General features: G+C 39.3%; 1 protein-coding gene across 1 annotated transcript in view; it reads right to left on the bottom strand.

Moving 5' to 3' along the window:
• The window catches only part of grin2da (glutamate receptor, ionotropic, N-methyl D-aspartate 2D, a), a 124,217-nt gene that overhangs the window by 34,623 nt on the left and 69,863 nt on the right, over window positions 1-19,731 (bottom strand). The window contains exons 9-11 of the mRNA XM_029443000.1: window positions 18,305-18,458; window positions 4,008-4,133; window positions 1,548-1,660 (exon numbers count right to left, since the gene is read on the bottom strand). Of these exons, the coding sequence (XP_029298860.1) occupies window positions 1,548-1,660; window positions 4,008-4,133; window positions 18,305-18,458 (393 nt within the window). The remainder of the gene's footprint in view (window positions 1-1,547; window positions 1,661-4,007; window positions 4,134-18,304; window positions 18,459-19,731) is intronic.

The raw sequence follows: 19,731 nt of genomic DNA on the forward strand, positions 1-19,731 counted from the left end.
TGTAACATTTCTTCTTAATTAACAGATCTATGTACAATGTCCACTACTTGATAACACCAACTGACCCAAATAGCTGTAGTAGATATAAAGATCCTTTGAAATGTGGTTTAAGACCTTGGTGTTAAGACTTTTAGCTGTGCAGACGTGCTGTTTGTATTGCTACAAGATGCCGCACTGTTGACATTCAGCCAGGAAGCAAGTCAGAGATGTGGATTAGTCTTAGCACTAAATTTGCACTTGCAGTCACTAAAGAACGAGGCAATTTGCTTCCACAGTACGCTGTGTTTATGCCAACAGTTAAATTGTATAATTGTCTTAATGAATAAGATGAAAAATGTACACTCTCAGCTCTGGCAACTGAGGCATGATTTAAAATGAAGTAATCTTAGTGAATGGGGATTACGTGTTTTGCTCAAGGACGTATCTGCTGGAGGATTCGTCCTAACAGGAGAGTTGAAGAACGGATCACTTGCTTAAAATGGCTCCCTGGTGAATTTATTGACCCCTTGGGCCTATATAAAAGCCATTAAACTTTAATGTCTGATATCAATAATATAGGGTTGTCAATTATCATGCTGGGAAAGACACTGATGACCCTGAACAGGCTTATGCAGGTATGCAATTCAACAAATAAAAGGAAATAATTGTGAGAATAAGCCTTCATTCGAAATTAATTGTGGCAATCTGATATGATATATCAGATATTGTATGTCAGATTGGGATTTTGTCTCTTCTGTGTATTTAAAAAATAAAACATTAATCTTGTTATACGGCAAGGTGCCTTAAAGCAGGTTAACTAAAAACTACATTTCCGCAGAAAAAATAACAAAAAAATGTTTTTCTAAAGCCTATTGAGCTCATAATGAGCTCTTGAGATGATTGGGTTTTTGTGAAAAGCACTTGTGCAGAGTAAGAAGAAAGAAGACACCTCGAGTTTTTCACTTCCTGTAGCTCTTTACTCTGCAGCAGAGGGGGCAAGCCTTTGACTCATTTTTCTTTTTATATCGCGGGGACAGAAAGTAACAGCAGGTATTAAAAACACCACCAATGGTGAAACAAGTGAATAAACACTTTCAAACTGATGCACTGGCTCATAAAGTTCATACAGTTTAGTTTTTTATGCAAAAAAGGGATGTGCCAGGGGCAAAAAACACCAGCAATGAAGTCAAGACAAGGTTGCAGATCGATCGATATTGTATAACATTTACCCCCGTCAATACATTTTTCAATCAATCAACCGCTGAATTAGTTAAATATGTTGCCCAGTAAGTGTTGATAGGATGAGTTTCTGGGCTAAAATCGATTGACTGGAAAGTATATGATTTTAGACATCTAGGTTACATAAAGCAGCATTTCACTGGCTATATTTTGATGTGAGGCAGTCTTTGCCAAATGGAGAAAATATAGTCATTTAAATGCTGTTAAAACAATAGGTTATATGTAACTTAGACATCTACAACTACAGCGTTTCACCTGCAAATAATCCAATCAATGCCTTCTAGTCAATCATCTAGTCTGTCTGTCAGTGAGTGGGGAGGAGTGATCACCATGATCTTGCTGGTGGTTCCTCTGGGATTTTCCACAGGCACAGAGTTGTTGAAGACCAGTGCCCACAGCAGCCACACGGACTTCCCTATGGTGAACTTAGATCCACCTGACTCTGAGAGACAGAGAGAGCGAGAGAGAGTAGGGGAGAGAGAGAGAGAGAGAGAGAGAGAGAGAGAGAGAGAGAGAGAGAGAGAGAGAGAGAGAGAGAGAGAGAGAGGGAGAGAACAATAGATTAAGAACAATTTGACACACAGGAGCTGAGAGATGGGAGGAGGCTAGGATGCATCAAATCTAAAGCTAGAAGAGGAGAGCATATTGTAGTGCTGTAGCTCAATTATTAAATAAATACAATGCACTACATGGCCAAAAGTATGTGTACACACAAGTTATAACTGTGATTGATTACAGAATCATGGTCATTGATGTGCTGCTATAACAGCCTGCAACTCTTCTGGTTTCAAGCTTTCCTTTGGAACTCGGATACCGCAATTTCCTGGCATTTAGCCACAAGAGCATTCATTTGGTTCAACACAGATGATGGCCGATGAGGTCTGGCTCACAGTTGCCGTTCCAGTTCATCCCACAGGTGTTGGATGGGGTTGATGTCAGGGCTCTGTGCAGGCTAGTCACGTTTTGTCACACCAAGCTAGGAAAAGCCGAGCCCAAACCACGAAAAACAAAGAAGACAGTACACAAAAGATAGCAGGGACAAACTGCCCACAGTGATCTGAGAACTGTCTGATGTTGAATTTCCAAACAGGGGCGATAGAGCTCAAGAAAGGCTAAAGACCTCTGTGTTGAAAATCATTAAACTCAGAAGCCTCAGAAGGGCAAGAGTGATGAGAGACAAAGTAGAGCAGGGAGAAGAATCTAGTTGATCTTTCAAGATGAAAGGTGGTGGTACATTTCTTGCTGGAAAGAAATTCAACACACTCTGAAGGTATCGACGGGATGGTGGGGGATAGAGGGAGAGAATGATGAGAGTTGGAAGTATCTACTGAGTTGTGAACTCAATGTGTCTATGACAAGAAGGAGGGAAACTAAGGTAGGGAAGAATCTATTCATTACGATCACAGATCGTTAAAGCTTTGAAAGCTGCCAAAGAGATTTCCCATTAACTGTTACTGTGGCGGTATCTCGTCATACAGATTGTTTTATTTGATGGATATCTACCATTACTGTGTCTTCAATCTAAGCGGTCACAATTTAAACCATTCACTGTGTCATTCTGATGCTTTCAACACCACGTAGCTCCATCCACCTCCATTCATGTGAAGTAGAGGCTGAAATCTGATGTGTGATTTAACAAAGCATGGACACATGATACTTTATAGTGGTGAACTGACCATTCAAGGTATTCAATACTATGACTTAATACAGTTTCTACCTCTGGAATGTTCATCTGTGACATCTGGGAGACAATTTAAGCTCACATGTCAGTTTATTAACTTTTGGACCTTTCAGTTGAATCTTACAGCCCTCATTTGGCGGTCATGTGATTACAAGTTGTCAGATATAGATATGGGGGGTGGAATCTCTTACGAATGTTAATGGCCTCCTTGAGCTAGTATGTTTGGATAATATGTTATTATGTTATAATTGGTTTTAGTCTATTGACTAGTAAAACCAGCACCACGTGCGTACAGATGAGATACTAATTCAAGATACAAACACTTACATTGTTCTCATCATATGGACAAATAAACAAAATGTGACTGGATTATATTAATAAATATGAAATCCTCTCACTTTACAAATTAGAAAAATAATTCTATAGAACTATTTAGAGGAAGTTAAAATCCCTGCATTACATCAATAGAGTATTATCGAATGTTCATAGTTTGTGGTGAAAAAGAGTTCAAATACATTAAATAGTTGTTAAAAATATGGTGTATATATATATATATATATATATATATATATATATATATCAAATGTTATTATTTTTCTTCTTTATGAATTCTTTTGACAATCCATATGCGTGTTTAAAAATGAAGATAAACAGAGCAGAGGTGTTTTAGAAGTGACAAACAGTGATGAACTTGTCACTATACACAGTCTGTATAATTCCACCCGTGTCAATTTATCAGAAAGTAATGAATAACATTTTCAAATGACTAATAAAAATGAATGTAGCCCAGAGGAGCAGCAAGTAAACAGTTGGAATAAATGATGAACTGACAAGTACTGTAAAAATGTCAAAATCAACCACCACCGCGGCATCACTGTTTGTTTCATTAAAAATAGATGAGCCGGATCGTGGGTGTGGAGTGATTGTTTAGACTCATGTGCTGTGAAAAAAGCGGGACACTTTCCATAATTTCAGCAAACACCCTCCTCAAATCAGCCCCCCCTTGCTTATATAACTGACAAAGTGACAAGTTGGTAATAATGTTGTGAAATGAGCAGTGGCAATGGGTTGATTGGCGTGCCGACGCCGGAGTGATTCCGTCTCTTACTCTTGGCGCTCTGCAGGCTGCGGTTGTATCCCACGGGGCTGAAGAACTCAAAGATGAAGACGGTGACAGCCACCACCGACAGGCACATCACAAACATCATTACCCACACGGCTGGGCTGTAGGGCTCTGCAACACACATGCAAATATCAAATAAAGTTTCTGAAATGTGCTTGTCATCTGTTAAGTTTCCACTTTATCAAATTGAAAACTGTCTGTCACGGCTGGACAAGTGGAAAAAGAAACTGTATCCTGAAACTTTTTGTTGCCTGCTGCACCAACTTGTTGAGATGAGAGTATTTGAATGCTTTGGTTCAATAATTGGTTGGTTAAAGTCAAACCACAATTTTTACTCTGCTCTTCCTGAAGGCCAATCAAATCCGAGACCTTTGGCAGATGAGCCAATAAGTTACATTTCATGCATTTACGTGAGGATGAACAAAGGCAATGCGACTGTGGAATGCAGAAAGAGCTGAAGATAGTATTGACTGAGAAATCAAGCTAGATTATGTTTAGAGAGACCATTTCAGCTGTTGGTCACACTGCATTTATAATAAATATAAGCTGCAAAACGTATTCTGTCTTGAGTCAGAGGTAAGACATGTCTCACATCAGTAGGAGCCAGGAAATACACTCATTTATTTTTGTGCTGTTTGGTACGTACTTGGACATTTCTGAACTATATGACTAAGCAAATGAACAGTTGAGGTAAAAGCCTATGGGTGAAGGCGGGAAAAGTCTCTCGCCTCCTCCTTCTAAAGAAATGGGTGCGTGTCTAACTGCCAGCAGGAAACTAGCACACACTTCTGAGATTTGCCAAATTAGTGAGGGATTTCCTGCCAACACTGACAACAGCAGCAGCAGCAGCAGCAGCTGTAACGCTAATCAACCAGCACCGGGGAGACGAGCTGAGCTACTGGGTCGACTCATCAACACCTTTGTCTCTCAGTGTTACATCCAGGGAGAGACTGTGCGTCGCATACCGAAGAGTACTGTTTACATGTGAGAGTTTTATTTGACGCTCCCCTGCAGAGAGAAGAACAGTGAGGGAGCAGGTGGAGAGGCTCAGGATTTATCCATTAAACTTACTGCCAGACAGGGTTAATATGCTCTTAAGTCTGTGCCATGAGGGCTGACAGGCTGCAGGTTTTATTTCCATCTAGGTTTGTCGAAGTGGACGATATCACAGGTGCAGATATCTGTGCAGATATATATATATATATATATATATAAAAAAGGCAGTATAAATGTTAAAAAGAAAATTAAACGCCTGCCAGCTTTTTTAAATTTAATAATAATGCAAAAAGAAACAAAAATCAGAAAAAGCCTGACATGCAACACCGTTTATGGTTCGTGCCATAGTGGAGCCTTTAACCTCAATGTCTTGTGAGGTCACCTGTTGCTAGGTGACTGGCAACATGAATGGCAATTGTGTTCTTCCACTTTCAAATGTTTTAATGATTTTGTGTTTTTTGTATTTCTGTCCTATTAGGAGCAAGGGGCAAAACATTATGAATGAAAATGTTGTATCTTAAGATACACATTTTCACAACATCAACACTTTCACCACCAGTGATCTTTGCACTACCAGAAAATAATTGATTATTTTAATAAGAAAAGTAAAAATAAGCACTTTGAACGCACTGTAGTGTATAGTAAATGTTTCTGTTCACTCTAATGAAATACAGCAAAATACAGAAATGAACTATATCAACTTTATGCATCATGTCTTCTTTATGATTGTCAAACCAGATTTATATACATGTCCAACACAATATCAAAGGAAGATTTGTTACAGGACTTAAATTGCATTTCACTGCACGGATTGCACTTAATCACTTACTATAGTGTAAAGACAATTTGATTTCCAATAGAAACACGACTGCAACAGTGTGGCAGTGCTCGTGGAAAGGTTTCAATGTCTGAGGAAAGTTACTGTGACATTTTGTGCTTTGTTTTTTATTTGACATTATGGAGTCTACATTACATTACATTACATACAATTATTATTATTAGATTTAATCCTGTGGTAAATCCAATTTGGCTTGGCAGTGGAAGTGTGTAAATAATTACATGGCGCGCTGCAAACACTGAAGGTTCCGTTAGATTTATTGTCTTTTACTCTGACGGGCGAGGAGTATAAAGCAGCTGCGTGTTGTTTTCAAAGTGCTGTCAGCCTTGTTTTATTCCTGTTTCCTCTCTCAGAGTCCCAGCAGATATATATCCATTTTGGACAACAGTAGATCTATTTAATTTGTATACCCATATTCAACCAGGGAACGTCAACATAAAACATCCGCTCTTTGCCAATGATGCCCTCTTTACAACTCACGCCCGGGAGCTGCCAGGCACCACAACAGTCAGGCACTGCTTCCAGTGAGCAGATCCACTGGAGAAGATGGGGTTAAGGTTGAGGTTAATGAGCTTCATGTGCCCTTCCTCAAGGGCATTTAAGCAGCAATTAGCTACGTAAAGTGATAGCTTATTACTTGTTACTTATTAATTTTGCTTTCCAACCTGTTCCCAGTAGGTCCAGGGATTCAAACTGGTGACCTTAGTACTCGGAGCGCTGAGAATAGCAGGAACAAAGAGAAGTCAGCCCGTGTTCAGGAGTCCCTTTAAAGAGAGAGATAACCACACCGTGAACCTGAGGGCGGGTTTAGTGGATCTCTGTAGTGAGAACCAGAGGAGCACAGGACAAGTACACCGTAATGTATAACATGTCACTAGCTACATTAACATTAACATAATAATGTAATGGACGGTAATTAGAGGGAGGTATTCTCCAATTAAGACGTTTAAATGGACCCCATTAATATTATTGTTTCCATATGGAACATTTGACAACCACACAATGCCCATACATAGTCTCCCTCTGCTTTCTGTTTTAATGCTGCGATAGTATGCTCCTGGAGTGTTTATTATGCAAATATAATGTGCATATATTATTTAATCTAATTCACACCTGGAAGACAAATGCATAGGGAAATGAAAATTAGTACTACTCTTTGATCGTAGTGCTTCATTGGGGCATTGATGAAACCACTCAAAAGTAGCTTTTTGAATGATTTTGGTTTTGGTTTTTTGATTTGGTTCGCCTCACAAGGAATATGTTTTGAAAGGGTTAGGGTTAGGGCATACTATCAGTGGAAGATCTTTGGCATATGTTGTTAGGCAGTTGGACTGCATGGAAATGCAAAATATGGTGAAAACTGAATAGATTTGTCAGGCAGAAAGCATGCAAAGTTACTGGCACTTTATCAAAACTTGATAGTCATGCCTTATCGTGAGACAAAATTTAGGCGACCAAAATATTACAATTAACTTTCAAGAACTGAAAAAACACTGTGTACGGTTTAAAGTAAAAACATGGACAACACCCAAACCAGACACTGAGTAGCGACTTTATATTTTACTCTAAATGGGACCATGATTTACAAAATGTAACATTGAAACATTAAACTAATCAGGAAAATGTTTACTGATATAATAAATCAAGTGAGAAGTTGGGTAATTTTCTCATAGACTTCTATACAATCTTGTGGAGTCTCCCCCTGTTGGCCATTAGGAATAATGCAGGGTTAAGGAACTTCCCCAATGGCCTCAGACCTGGAGGTTGCCGCTTGATAGTGATACAGGGCGATGTGAGCTGAGTCTGAGTGTCTGCCTCCCTTGTAGCTCTGATTAGATTCATGTTGAATCACATCAATTCCTTTGAGATTAGAGGTTCTGCAGAATAATCTGTTGTTTGTTTGATACTTTTTTACAAGATGAGTCTAGTAAAAACCAAATGTGTTCTTACAGTCACAGCAGGATAAGAGCCAATACGCCTCTGGGTGATGACATGAGGGAATGAGGAGAAAAAGTAATAATCACACATAGAAGTTCTTATAAATGTACACATGTTTTTATGTGTGGGTCAAAAAAATGTGTCTTGATGGTAGAAAAGAACTAGAGATGCAATGGATCTCAACTACATCTTAAAGTTTCGTTACAGCATTTTGCACGGTTGCAACGCTATTGTGGTGATACAGACAGACAGACAGACAGACAGGCAGGCAGGCAGGCAGACAGACAGACAGGCAGCAATGCACAGTACTCTGTGGTAGTTGTCGCTACAGTAGGTGCCTCCAGAAACATATTTTTCTATGATGCCACACACAGAGACTCTCAAGCTGTAAACAATACCAGTTGTGTGGTCACGGCTGGTAACCAGGCAGAATCATCAAACAACTGTCCAGTGGCAACAAAATATACACTGTCACAGAATGTCAAACTAGACGAAAGGGAGGCAAAAAGACTCTTAAATATTTAATCAGTTATAGAAAATGTTTCCAGCTCCCAAAACTGACCACTTCCAAGCTTGACAGGAGAATATGTGGATGTGAATATATGTGTTCAGCTCCTTGTGGACCATTAGGTTTTAGTTAGTCAGTTTATGTATTTGCATTTGTATGTGAAAATACACAAATAAAAGAAATATGGTACATCTATTTTGTCTTTATCCATCAACAGTAACTATTAACGTTTTACAATCAGGCTATTACAACATATTTTGTTTGCGTTCATATAATAAACACTCAAACACTGGAGATGCAACAGGATGCTAGTCAATGTGAAGCAGACCTAGAACACCTTGCTGATGCTGCCCACCACTTCTTAGAATCTAAAAGGCATGGGAAGAAAGGTTACACTTTATTCAGATTACTGTTAACAGTCAGGAGGAAGAACCTGGAGACAACCAGTTGCACTTCTTTTGAGTTTCTAGTTGTTCACTCCGTTTATCTACAATAAAGTAAAAGCTAATCAATGTTTTCACAATGACTCTAGGATAAAACTTTTAGCGAACTACCGGCTCTTGAAGGAGAAAAGTAATGCTTAAAATCAGTTGACAACTTCTTTCCCCCAACAAAAACAAGACTAAAACTAAATAAAAAGTAATCTTTGAAAACGTTACGTATTACATTTGTCTTCATCAAGTACAAATAATTGATAATGTGTAAGATGAACCAATGGACAAACTAACAGATAACTGTTTCAATCACGTCTTAAGGCCCTGTCACACAGTTCCGTATGGCCGTGAACATTTTTTGAGCATGTTCAAAAACCTTTCATATATATTCCGTATACACCGGCATAGTTTCCGCCATACGGCGAAGGAATACGCTAGGAATGCGTTATGCATCTGTTGGGCATTCGTTGAATACGTTGGCCATTCGCTCTGATTTTTTTTGTTTTGTATAAGTACGTGATACGCTATCAATAGGCTCTGTATACATTCATATACGTGGTACATGCTCATTTTCATATGCGCCAGCATACGTTTCTGTCATTTGGAACTGTGTGACAGGGCCTTTACTCACTAACCTGCATGCATCTAAATCACATCGCCCAAAACACTGACAGCTGTAGCTTAAAAACGCTTAGAAAATGAAAAGATAAAAAATACAATGATTAAAATTAGATAAACATTTCACTTTTTTTAGACCGACCAAGGCCTGAGCCTCCAGCCTGTTGCCCAAATAGGACATTTCTCTCTCAGATAACTAACAATTTGGTGCAGTAAACCAAAAATGCAAGCTTCAAAATTGTTCTATAGAAAACATGCAACCAGTTTGGTATATAAATGGGTAAAATAGGTTTCATTTTATTTTTGCAATATGGATGTTTTGTATAGGTTTTTGATGTAATTATATTGTCTGATGCAATGTAATGTTGTAACTGTATTGTTTACTGTGTGCAAGTGTAAGTTCAAACAATGTTAAGGGCCTGTCACACATATCCGTATGACAGAAACGTATGCCGGCGCATACGAACATTTGTCAGAGTCCAAATACGTCCAACTTTTCATTGGATCAGATTGGAAAAGTGAACGTATACAGATACGCATGTCATTGATAGCGCATCACTTACTTATACAAAATGTATCAGACGAATGCCCAGCGAATGCATAACGTATATAAAAATATGGCGTATACAAAATATCGGCAACACGCTGGTGTACGTTGATATAAGGTAAGGTATAAGTAGTATTCATTAAGAGCTCACTGTGTTACGCTGGGGTGCGTTGTTGAACGTTGGACGTACCCGACGTGTGCTTCATAAGATATGCAGACGTTACGTGACGTTAGACATACATGAATATGTGAATACGTAGTTGAATATTTACCTACATAAATATAGTACGTAAATACCTACGTGAATACCTACGTGACTACGTTAGAGGAACGTTAGATATAGGCTATGTCGGCTGACGGTGAATCCTACAGCCAATTTATTGATAACGAGTGGATAACCTATTCCTACCCTATGTTAAGATTATGCCTGACGACGGAGTAACTTATTAAACGTGTTTCTACAGTACAGCTAGCGTTCAGCATTCTAGTCATTCTCCAGCATCAGCATGACGTGAACCAGATGTCACTTTTCCAGCTCCGTTGGCCAGACGCTCTGATACATTTTAAAGTATATATATGTATAATAATTTGTTATGTATTCATTATGTATGCGTCAGCTAGAACACCGCTGTGGAAAAGTTGGACGTATTTGGACTCTGACACATTCTTTGCTAATTTTCATATGCGCCGGCATGTTTCTGCCATACGGAACTGTGTATGTCTGGCTTGTTCGGCGTAACGTCTGCGTCCTTCAAACGATCACAACTTACCCTTAATTTATTTCAACCTATTGCCGATATTTCGTATGCGCCGGCATACGTTTCTGTAATACCGATATGTGTGACAGGGCCTTTACCTAAATGTATTTTATTAGCTGCGACCAGCAGCTATAAAGCTCGTTCTGTCGGTCCTCAAACATTTCCCCACGTTTGGTCTTCAAATCTTTTTAGGAGTCTGAAATATGGCATGGAGGTCAAGTGTTTGTGAGGTTGAGTGTGTGAATGCTTAAATGCATGGATGCATGCGCATACATGGTCGCAACCTAGGCGCTTTTTTGAACATGGACCCCGGAAGTCTCTTCTCCTTGCTTCTGCCATTCCTTTGTTTTTGATGCCTTACAGCAGGGGTGTCAAAGTCAAATGGACGGAGGGCCAAATAAAAAATTTAGCTACAAGCCGAGGGCCGGACTGTTCGAATGTTCATTGAAAATTTTTTAAATGACGCATATAGTCTAGTGAACCTAATTGAACCTACTGAAAACCTAACAAATATATTCCAATATGATCAGATAAATAAAGCAATATTTTCTTATGGCTCTGTCAGTAATCTTTAATTTTCAACAGACACAAAAGACAAATTTCCTTTATATAAAAATCCCCATAACATGAACATTAAATGAAAGAAACCGGTATTCAAGGCACCATCAGTAGCCTATATTTTCTATTTTAGCAAAAGTGGGCTAAATTTACTTCAAAGAAAAAAACAATAATAGCAATTTTCTATCATCCACTCAACTGAAATATTTTTAAAATATAATTGGATTGAAATACAATAAAATAAAGTGCAAAAATCTATTAATCAAAAACAACACTTTGTTTAAGGAGAAGTAACATGCAGTGAAAACAAATATTAAACTTTAACTTTTAAACTTGAACTGAGTAAAAACTCTAAATATGTGATTGCACAGTAATGTTCACTTGTTTGAGGTTGAGGGTGATACTTGGTGGTGTCCCATCTTTTCCACAAGTTCATCAATGTTCGGGGTAAGGCTCTGAGCTGAGGAAATCCTCAGAATTGAGTGGAGGTGTTCAGCAGTAAGTCGACTTCTGTGTGATGTTTTGTTCAGGTTCATCAAAGAAAACAGTTGTTCACACAGGTATGTGCTGCCAAACATAGACAACGTTTGAGCAGCCTGGATGCGCAGCTGGGGCATTGTGTCGGGGAGGAAACGGGCGAACTCCGCAGCACCCACTGCCGCATATTTTGCCCTCAGTGCATCATTGCATTGGAGGTCAATCAACTCCATTTGGAGGTTTGGTGGTGAGCTTTCCACGTCAACAGCAAATGGGTTACCGAGCAGTTCCATCAGCCAACTGTGCGCTCATATTCTTGTTTTTGTCCGCGTGTTTCGTTTCATAATGTCGTCTCAGATTATACTCTTTCAGTACCGCCACACTTTCTCCACACAGAAGACACACAGGTTTTCCAGCTACCTCCGTGAACATATACTCCGACTCCCACCTTGTTTGAAACCCCCGGTTCTCAGTGTCCACCTTCCGTTTTGCCATTTTTGATGGGTATCTGAAAGTTAATTTTACTGTGATGCTGACGACTGCTGTGCCAATAAATATTGAAATGAAGCAGCCTACTGCTCGGTGCGTCACCGTTGCATTGTGGGAAATGTAGTATTGGTGCGTGTAAAAGATCTGCGGGCTGCGGGCCGGTTCTAATAATAAATCAAGATCATCCCAGGGGCCGTAAAAAACCTTCTCGCGGGCCGGATGTGGCCCGCGGGCCTTGACTCTGACATATGTGCCTTACAGTAACCAATCAATTAATTTAAACATTACAGCATTGTGGCAAGTGGCACGTATCCCTTGACTAGAACTGCTTTTCTCACTCTTCTTACTACCTTACCTGTTTTTCTCTATCTCACTTGTTTCCTCTCATCTTCTCTCTCTCTCCCTCCCTTCTCCAACCAGTTCTAGTTGAACTGCTGGGAGGTTTTTCTGAGGCACCTCCATTAGAAACCATTGTCATGCCACTTTTTCTTTCTCAATGGATTGTTTCTTTCACTATTGACCTTTCTTCACGTGTTGCTGTTGCCTCTTCCCTCTCTCTGACCTTGCTTACCTTTTTTTCATTTTACTTACAACCCATCCACAAACACTCACGCACACACTGACACACACAATCATGTAAAGCTACAGTATTAAGTCACTGTCGGCCCTGTAGCCTGGCGGACTTATGATGAAACAGCCTTGGGAGCTTCACTCCTTCGTCCAACCATGACATGTTTCAGATTGTCTCCTAAATCTTATTTGACAGATGGATAGATGTACTACTGCAGCAGGGTAAGTATGAAATAGATACCTTAAGGAGTGGGAGGAAAAGGTCATGTCTATGAAGGGAGAATATAAGTTGACTCCTGAAGCAGAGTCGTTTCAAATCATCTAGAAGGACTCCATTTTATTAAAAAGGCAAAACTTAAACCAGCTTTTATTGCTAAATAAATATAGAAATTTAAATAAATAGTTTGACATTTTGGGAAATATTCTTATTCAATACCACTCTAATGTCCATATAATATGTATACAAACACATTTTCCACATAGCCATGCAAGGCGTTTACTCTTTCAAATGTTTATGCTAAGCTAGCTGCTAACTGCTAGTGTAAGCTTCATACTTGTGAAAAATATCAAACTACTTAATTAAGCCATTAAATTGGATGGTAAAATTAGAGTCAAACACAAAAGCAAAACCAAACAAAAACTATTTGATGAATGGGTCCTCGCACATCCACGCGTGTTGGTGTACCGGCCGGACGCTGGTTGACGCTGCAGTGCATTGGCGTGACCGTTGGAGACCGGGCGCTCGAGTGAACATTATGTGTTGCATGGAGTGTGATGTGCTGGAAATGACCCGTGAATATTACACCACTTGCTGTGTCCACTATATGGTGCTAGAGAAAATGCGCTCAAAAAAACATCGTATTGCTCTGGGTCTGGGTCCGGACTTGGACTGCGGTCCGTCTGTTAGTGACCTCTGCTCTATATCATGTGTAGACCACACAATGTCATTTTCAGATAAATCAGACGTTGTTTGCCACATAAGGCTGACTTCCTGTTGCCAGCAGGTGGCGCTATAACTATGAGTTAAAATTGGCTTGTAGGTGTCTTCGTGACACGTGCAAAATTTTGAAAAGATTTGACCTTGTAGAGTCGTAGTTACAACAGTTTCTTTGTTTATGGCGAAGGATCGAAATTTGCCGCGCCGCCACAGTTCAGCGTAAACTTTCAAGTTTCACTATGAAGCATCATTAAGGCTTTTCTGACCAAATTTGAGATGGAGCTGCTTAATCTGTGAAGAGTAGATTGTAAAAGTACACAACCTGTAACTTCCTGTTGCCAATATGTGGCACTATGACTCAATATATCAATATTGGCACTTAGATGTCTTCAGGCCGCAAATCTTATGCAGCATAAAAAAATTGGAGCATATTGGAGAATGTCTGCTGAAGTTACTGTTTTACGGCACAAAATAGCAGCGACACCACGTTATTACTTTGTACTTTAGTTGCCTTTTTAAGTCAATCTTTATTCTTGGTTATCAACATAGACTGATATATATCTCTCTCAAAAAAAAACAACAGATTATATTTTGATTATCGGTATAACTTTAGAAAGTTATACATTTGAATAATGGTGTGACAGAGTTGTGTATCATTAATATATGTTGGTAAATTATTATACTAATTAAAAGCTGTCTTCCGTTTTTTTGGAGTAAAGCGCTCCAAATTCAAACTAATTCTGTTAAGTATTGGCAGATTTGGCAGATTTAGAGATGTTTGCAGTTATTACAAATGCAAAGCTTGAAAGTGTTGTGAAAGTTTAAAGAATGATTCAGTACAGTATGTACTAGCATAATGTGCACTGTGGTGTATAATCACACGAGCAGGTTTACAACACAGATGGAGGGTTTAAAGATTAGCCGCTAGTGTTCTGTGCTAACAAGTCAATTTGCAATGGGTTATCAAATGACCCACATAATACAATACATATACATACATACATATAATACACACACACACACACACACACACACACACACACACACACACACACACACACACACACACAGAGCAGCATGTCAACCAGCTTCTGCTCAGATTAAAACATCTGAGGACGTCTGAAAATATCTAAAGCAGCTCTATCTCTCTGTCAAAGCCACTCAACCTCGCCCTCACTCTTTTGTGTTTGGTTTATATTAGTACATGAAAAGTCTCTCTCTCTCTCTCTCTCTCTCTCTCTCTCTCTCCCCCTGTCTCTTTCTTTTTCTCTCACTCTCTCTGTCTATCTCTCTCTCTGTTTTTCCTCTCTCTCTGTCTCTCTCTCTCTCTCTCTCTCTCTCTCTATTCCTCTCCCCCACTATCTCTGTCTCTCTCTCTCTCTCTCTCTCTCTCTCTCCCTCTGTCTCTTTCTTTTTCCCTCACTCTCTCTGTCTATTCTCTTGTTTTTTCTCTCTCTGTCTCTCTCTATCTCTCTATATACTCTCCCCCACTATCTATGTCTCTCTCTCTCTCTCTCTCCCCCCCGTCTCTTTCTTTTCTCTCACTCTCTCTGTTATCTCTCTCTGTTTTTTATCTTCTTGTCTCGCGGTATCTCGCGCTAGCTATCTCTCCCAACTCTCTCTGTACTCTCTCTCGTCTTTCCCTCTTTCTTTCTCCCTTCTCCCCCCCCCCTCTTCTCTCTGTTCTGTCTCGGTCTTTCTCTCTTCTCTCTCTCCGATATCTCCTCTCTATCTCTCTCACGCTATATTATTCTATCTACTCTCTCTGTCTCTCTCTCTCTCTCTCTCTCTCTCTCTCTCTCTCTCTCTCTCTCTCTCTCTCTCTCTCTCTCTCCTTCTCTCATCTTTCCATCTCTTCATGCTTGGAAATGTCTGGAATTAGTCTAAGAAGATTTGTAAATTAAGAGGTCTTATCTTAGAAGAGGCCGACTGTGACTGAGACATATGTTCTGTTCCCCCCTCCCAAAAAAAACGTTACTGTGGGAGCTCATTGGGATGCTGAGAATATCATATTAAAAAGGCCAGATTGTCAGCTTTGCTTTGAGATGCAAAGCCATGAGTGTGAACCTTTTCAAGTGGGAGACAAAAGTGTGTCAGAATTGATGGCGTGTTACATAACTGTGGATCATTTACAACACACTTTACAGGGTTATGAGAGTTATCATGGAGGTTGTTGTACTCCTCTACCCCTTCGAAGGCCTACATATTTAGATTGAAGGGAAATCTAATCTGTAACACTTCAAAACAGTTTTTTTCCATTTCTGGTTCCATTTTGCATGTACATGTCCAACCTTCCCCAAAAGCACATTCGAAACACATTTAGCATGTTTATTAAACGTGAAATTTCACATATAGGCATGTTATTTTTTCTGTTGTCTGTCGCCTCTTTTAGAAAACACACCGGTGTGCAACCTTCATCAGATCTAGGTGGAAGGTATAAATCAATTATAGAGAGCAATTTCCACAACCACACTTGCAGAATATAGACTGGAATGCTAAAGAGCTACCAGACAAAGTGCTTTTTGAGCAAGACATCAGCTTTTGTTTAACCTTTATTAAACTAGAGAAACTTTGCTAAGAGCGTTTCCGTTTAGTTTTTTTATAAGGCATTTGTTCACACGCCACCGTGCAGCTCCATTGGAGTCGTTTGGAGTCAAGTGCCTTGCTCAAGTACACTCATAGGTGATAATGAGAGAGAGGCAAGTGTTGGTCTTTGATTGAACTGGCAACCTGTTAGACACAAGCCTGTATCCTGTAAGATGGTGCATGTATTAATGAAATGAACCTGTGTTATGCTCACACTGTACGGATCAATGTACTGGATGTAACATGGATGCTCACAGCAAATCCCCTGTCAGTTTTGTCAAGTGACAATTCCAATAAAGTTTCTTCAAATACGACGACTCCATCCTCAACTATGTTGACTAGAAAGAGAGAAAGGCAGCACTACTTATGCAAAAAGTAGAACACAAAGTAAGACAAAAAAAAAATATGGAGCTGCAGATGGCTGGAAGATGCAGACGATGTGTTCTGTCTGTTGTGCAGAGATGTTCACTACAGTTTATAAATGATCTTTTGACAGCAGCCATGTTGGGAATTCTGACCGTAGAACAACTCAAACTGTTGCAGACAGACGTCAAACTTTCGGACGTGCCAGAAATCCGTCTGACTGTCCGACAGCCGGATCATTCAGGCAATAATATACTAATATCAGGCTTTGTGACCTAACAACAGGCTAAGTGTATTTCTGTTAACTGTCAAAAGGTATTTTGGGAGATGTAAGCTAATCACTGACTGATTTAAAATTTCCTTCAAAGTACATCATAGATTGATCTATAAACACATTAAAAAGAGAATTCATAGAGATTTGTTTTCTGTAATTGTGTCACGCGCTGCTCTGGACAAAGCATGTTGTCAAAACCTTTTATCACTAAATGTAATAATAGATGGGGGCTGGCTTGTAGGTTTACATAACACCCACAATAGTCTTTAAAGATGATAATAATTAATAATTAAATATGTTCTGTCTGAACTGTAGACATGAATGATCACCTCATTAAAATACCTTTATAGTTCAAGCCTGTTGGGTGTTGGGTATTAAGAAACCTTTGGTTCCTGGAAACACTTGAGCAATAAAAGTGGATTTAGAAAGATGTTCCACACCAGCAGTAAAGTATCATCATTTCCAAGCTCTATATTCTTCCACACTATCCCTGAGTAATACGCAGCCACTACATCCCTGTAAGTTGTCATTGAATCAGTAAGCGTAAAACTGTGTACATTTTGGCATTGTGTATGATATATATGTAAGTTTTGGCTATATACCAAAACCCACGTGAGAAAATAAGATTACAACAATGACTAAAATAAAGCTGTGAAATTCCCTTTTGATTTGATTCAGAAACACAAACCCGGTAAGTAGGACAGAGAGAGTGAGCACAATATGTAAATCAATTACTGTAGCTGGGTCAGACCGGTGGGTTTTACATCTGAAATAAATACACCTTGAATAATATGAACCATGATCAAAATCAAGTTCCATTTTTAAGTATGTGTTCTTCATATTGGACATATTTTATTGGACTTCATGGACGTGGGTTGGCAGCAGTTGATAAACACCATTTTTTGGGAATACAAATAATGGAACTTTTCATCCCTTTTTATAAATCTTCCAGAAGAATAAACACTCATACACACACATAAAGTTGAATCCAGGGTTTTCAGGTTCAACACTCATAAGCTCCAAGCAAAATTTTTTGCTTTTGGCTTTTTGTTGAGCCTCTGCTGAGTTCCTCTCTGTCAGGCAGATATACAAATACACTCACTTAATTTGACTTTATGGTCCGATTTGTAGAGGAACATGTGGGGTTTTATTCAAACTTTGACTTAATCATTTTTGACACACTGTCACACGAGCCGTTAAATTAGTTACTACAGTATTAAAGTCTATAGACCTCATCCTGGATTTATTTTTAAGGCTGTGATTCAAGAGATTGTATTTATCACTACAATATATGGACATTTAATAATGCCCATGTTAATTAAGTCCTTACAGATAAAACACATTGTTCATAAAATGGCACAAGTGAATTTAACTTGAGACAAAAAACTCACCAAGGAAAGCAGAAGGTGACACGGTGCCATTGCTGCGAGAAACCATGACGCTGATGCCAGTCTCCACGAATGGAACGGAGAACTCTACGACCTCTGACCTCTCTTCGTTAATGGTGAGAGAACCGATGGCCATGTCTGCCCTGTTGGATACCACCTAGAAGACAGGAAGCCGGGTGTTAGGACTATTTTGTGACAGTCAAAGAGCTCAAGAAATGTTTCAACAAATTGAATTTATCTATTTTCCAAACAAGACAATCAATTCCCTGCTCTAGTTGTCCTGCATCAACGTTGTATCTCCTCTCTTTTCTGTGTACTGTATTCCCTTTTATTTAACTGTTCGAAAATATAATTTGTGAACTCTTCACCCTCCTACAAAGCGTTGCCTTAAAACTGTTCTGTGCATAGAAGCACAGAGTGAAGTCTTTGAAAAGAAAAATCCAGAATATAAATACTTCATAGGCTTTGTCATTGAACTGGATGTAAATTCAAGTGAGTTTTCTTTTGTCTCGGCATGCGACATGAAACTGGGCTGTGTTCCTCCTCAGAGCTCTGCCAGACAGCTGTAAATGAGGCTCGGGTGGTCAGAAGGTGAGGAAGTGAGGGGATTCACCGCTCTGTCATGTTTTACCTGGCAGGAAACAGAGGTTACTTGATTGCAGCCGAGGGACTGTGGAGGTCAGAGGAGCTGGCTACTGACCAGAAGTTCATTAGTCAGAGTCCTGGCCTTGCCCCAAAGGTCCGTAAAGACAAAAGGCTGTCCCTGACCAGACACCACTAAGACATCTTTCACTGGGCTCTTAAACTCAAATTCCTCTTTCACTGTTGACATTGTAAGCGTTCAGCGTGATTTTTCTCACCTGTCAATCAAAGAGTAGTGGTAGTGTGGTGATCTCTTTTATCTTTGGATTTTTTTTTTAATGTATTTTGGGATTCTGTAGTTGGTGTTTTATTCTTTGTTTAGCCATGATGGTTATTGTTGAGAGCTAAAGTGAAAGCAGTGATGCCACTAGAGCTAGTTCAGATATGTCTGTAATATTGAAGTAGTGACAGCAGAACATAGAGGGCCAAAATTGTGTAGCCGTTCTTTTTTCTTTCTATACATAAAAAGTGGGACAAATAATAGAAATTCAGTGCTCTGTCACTGTCCACTTCTTCTGTTAGTGTAAGTGTTAATGTTGCCACAAACGTAAAAATCATCACTTGCTGGACAAACATTTTACCTATATATACTTGCAGAGACTACCCTGTTTCCAGACCTCTGAAATGCTGTCCATATCTTTCATTACAGGGATTTACACACATTAGGTTGTGGAAAATCAATCCAATCATAACTGTGTAGGTGGTAACAGCAATGGTGACATCATCTAGCCTCATAACTAGCTAGCTACCTTGCCAATTCCATAAAAAAAGTGACATCTAGAATTACC

The sequence above is a fragment of the Cottoperca gobio genome, chromosome 11 (genome assembly GCF_900634415.1).
Source record: "Cottoperca gobio chromosome 11, fCotGob3.1, whole genome shotgun sequence".
In the NCBI taxonomy this organism is placed as follows: domain Eukaryota; kingdom Metazoa; phylum Chordata; class Actinopteri; order Perciformes; family Bovichtidae; genus Cottoperca; species Cottoperca gobio.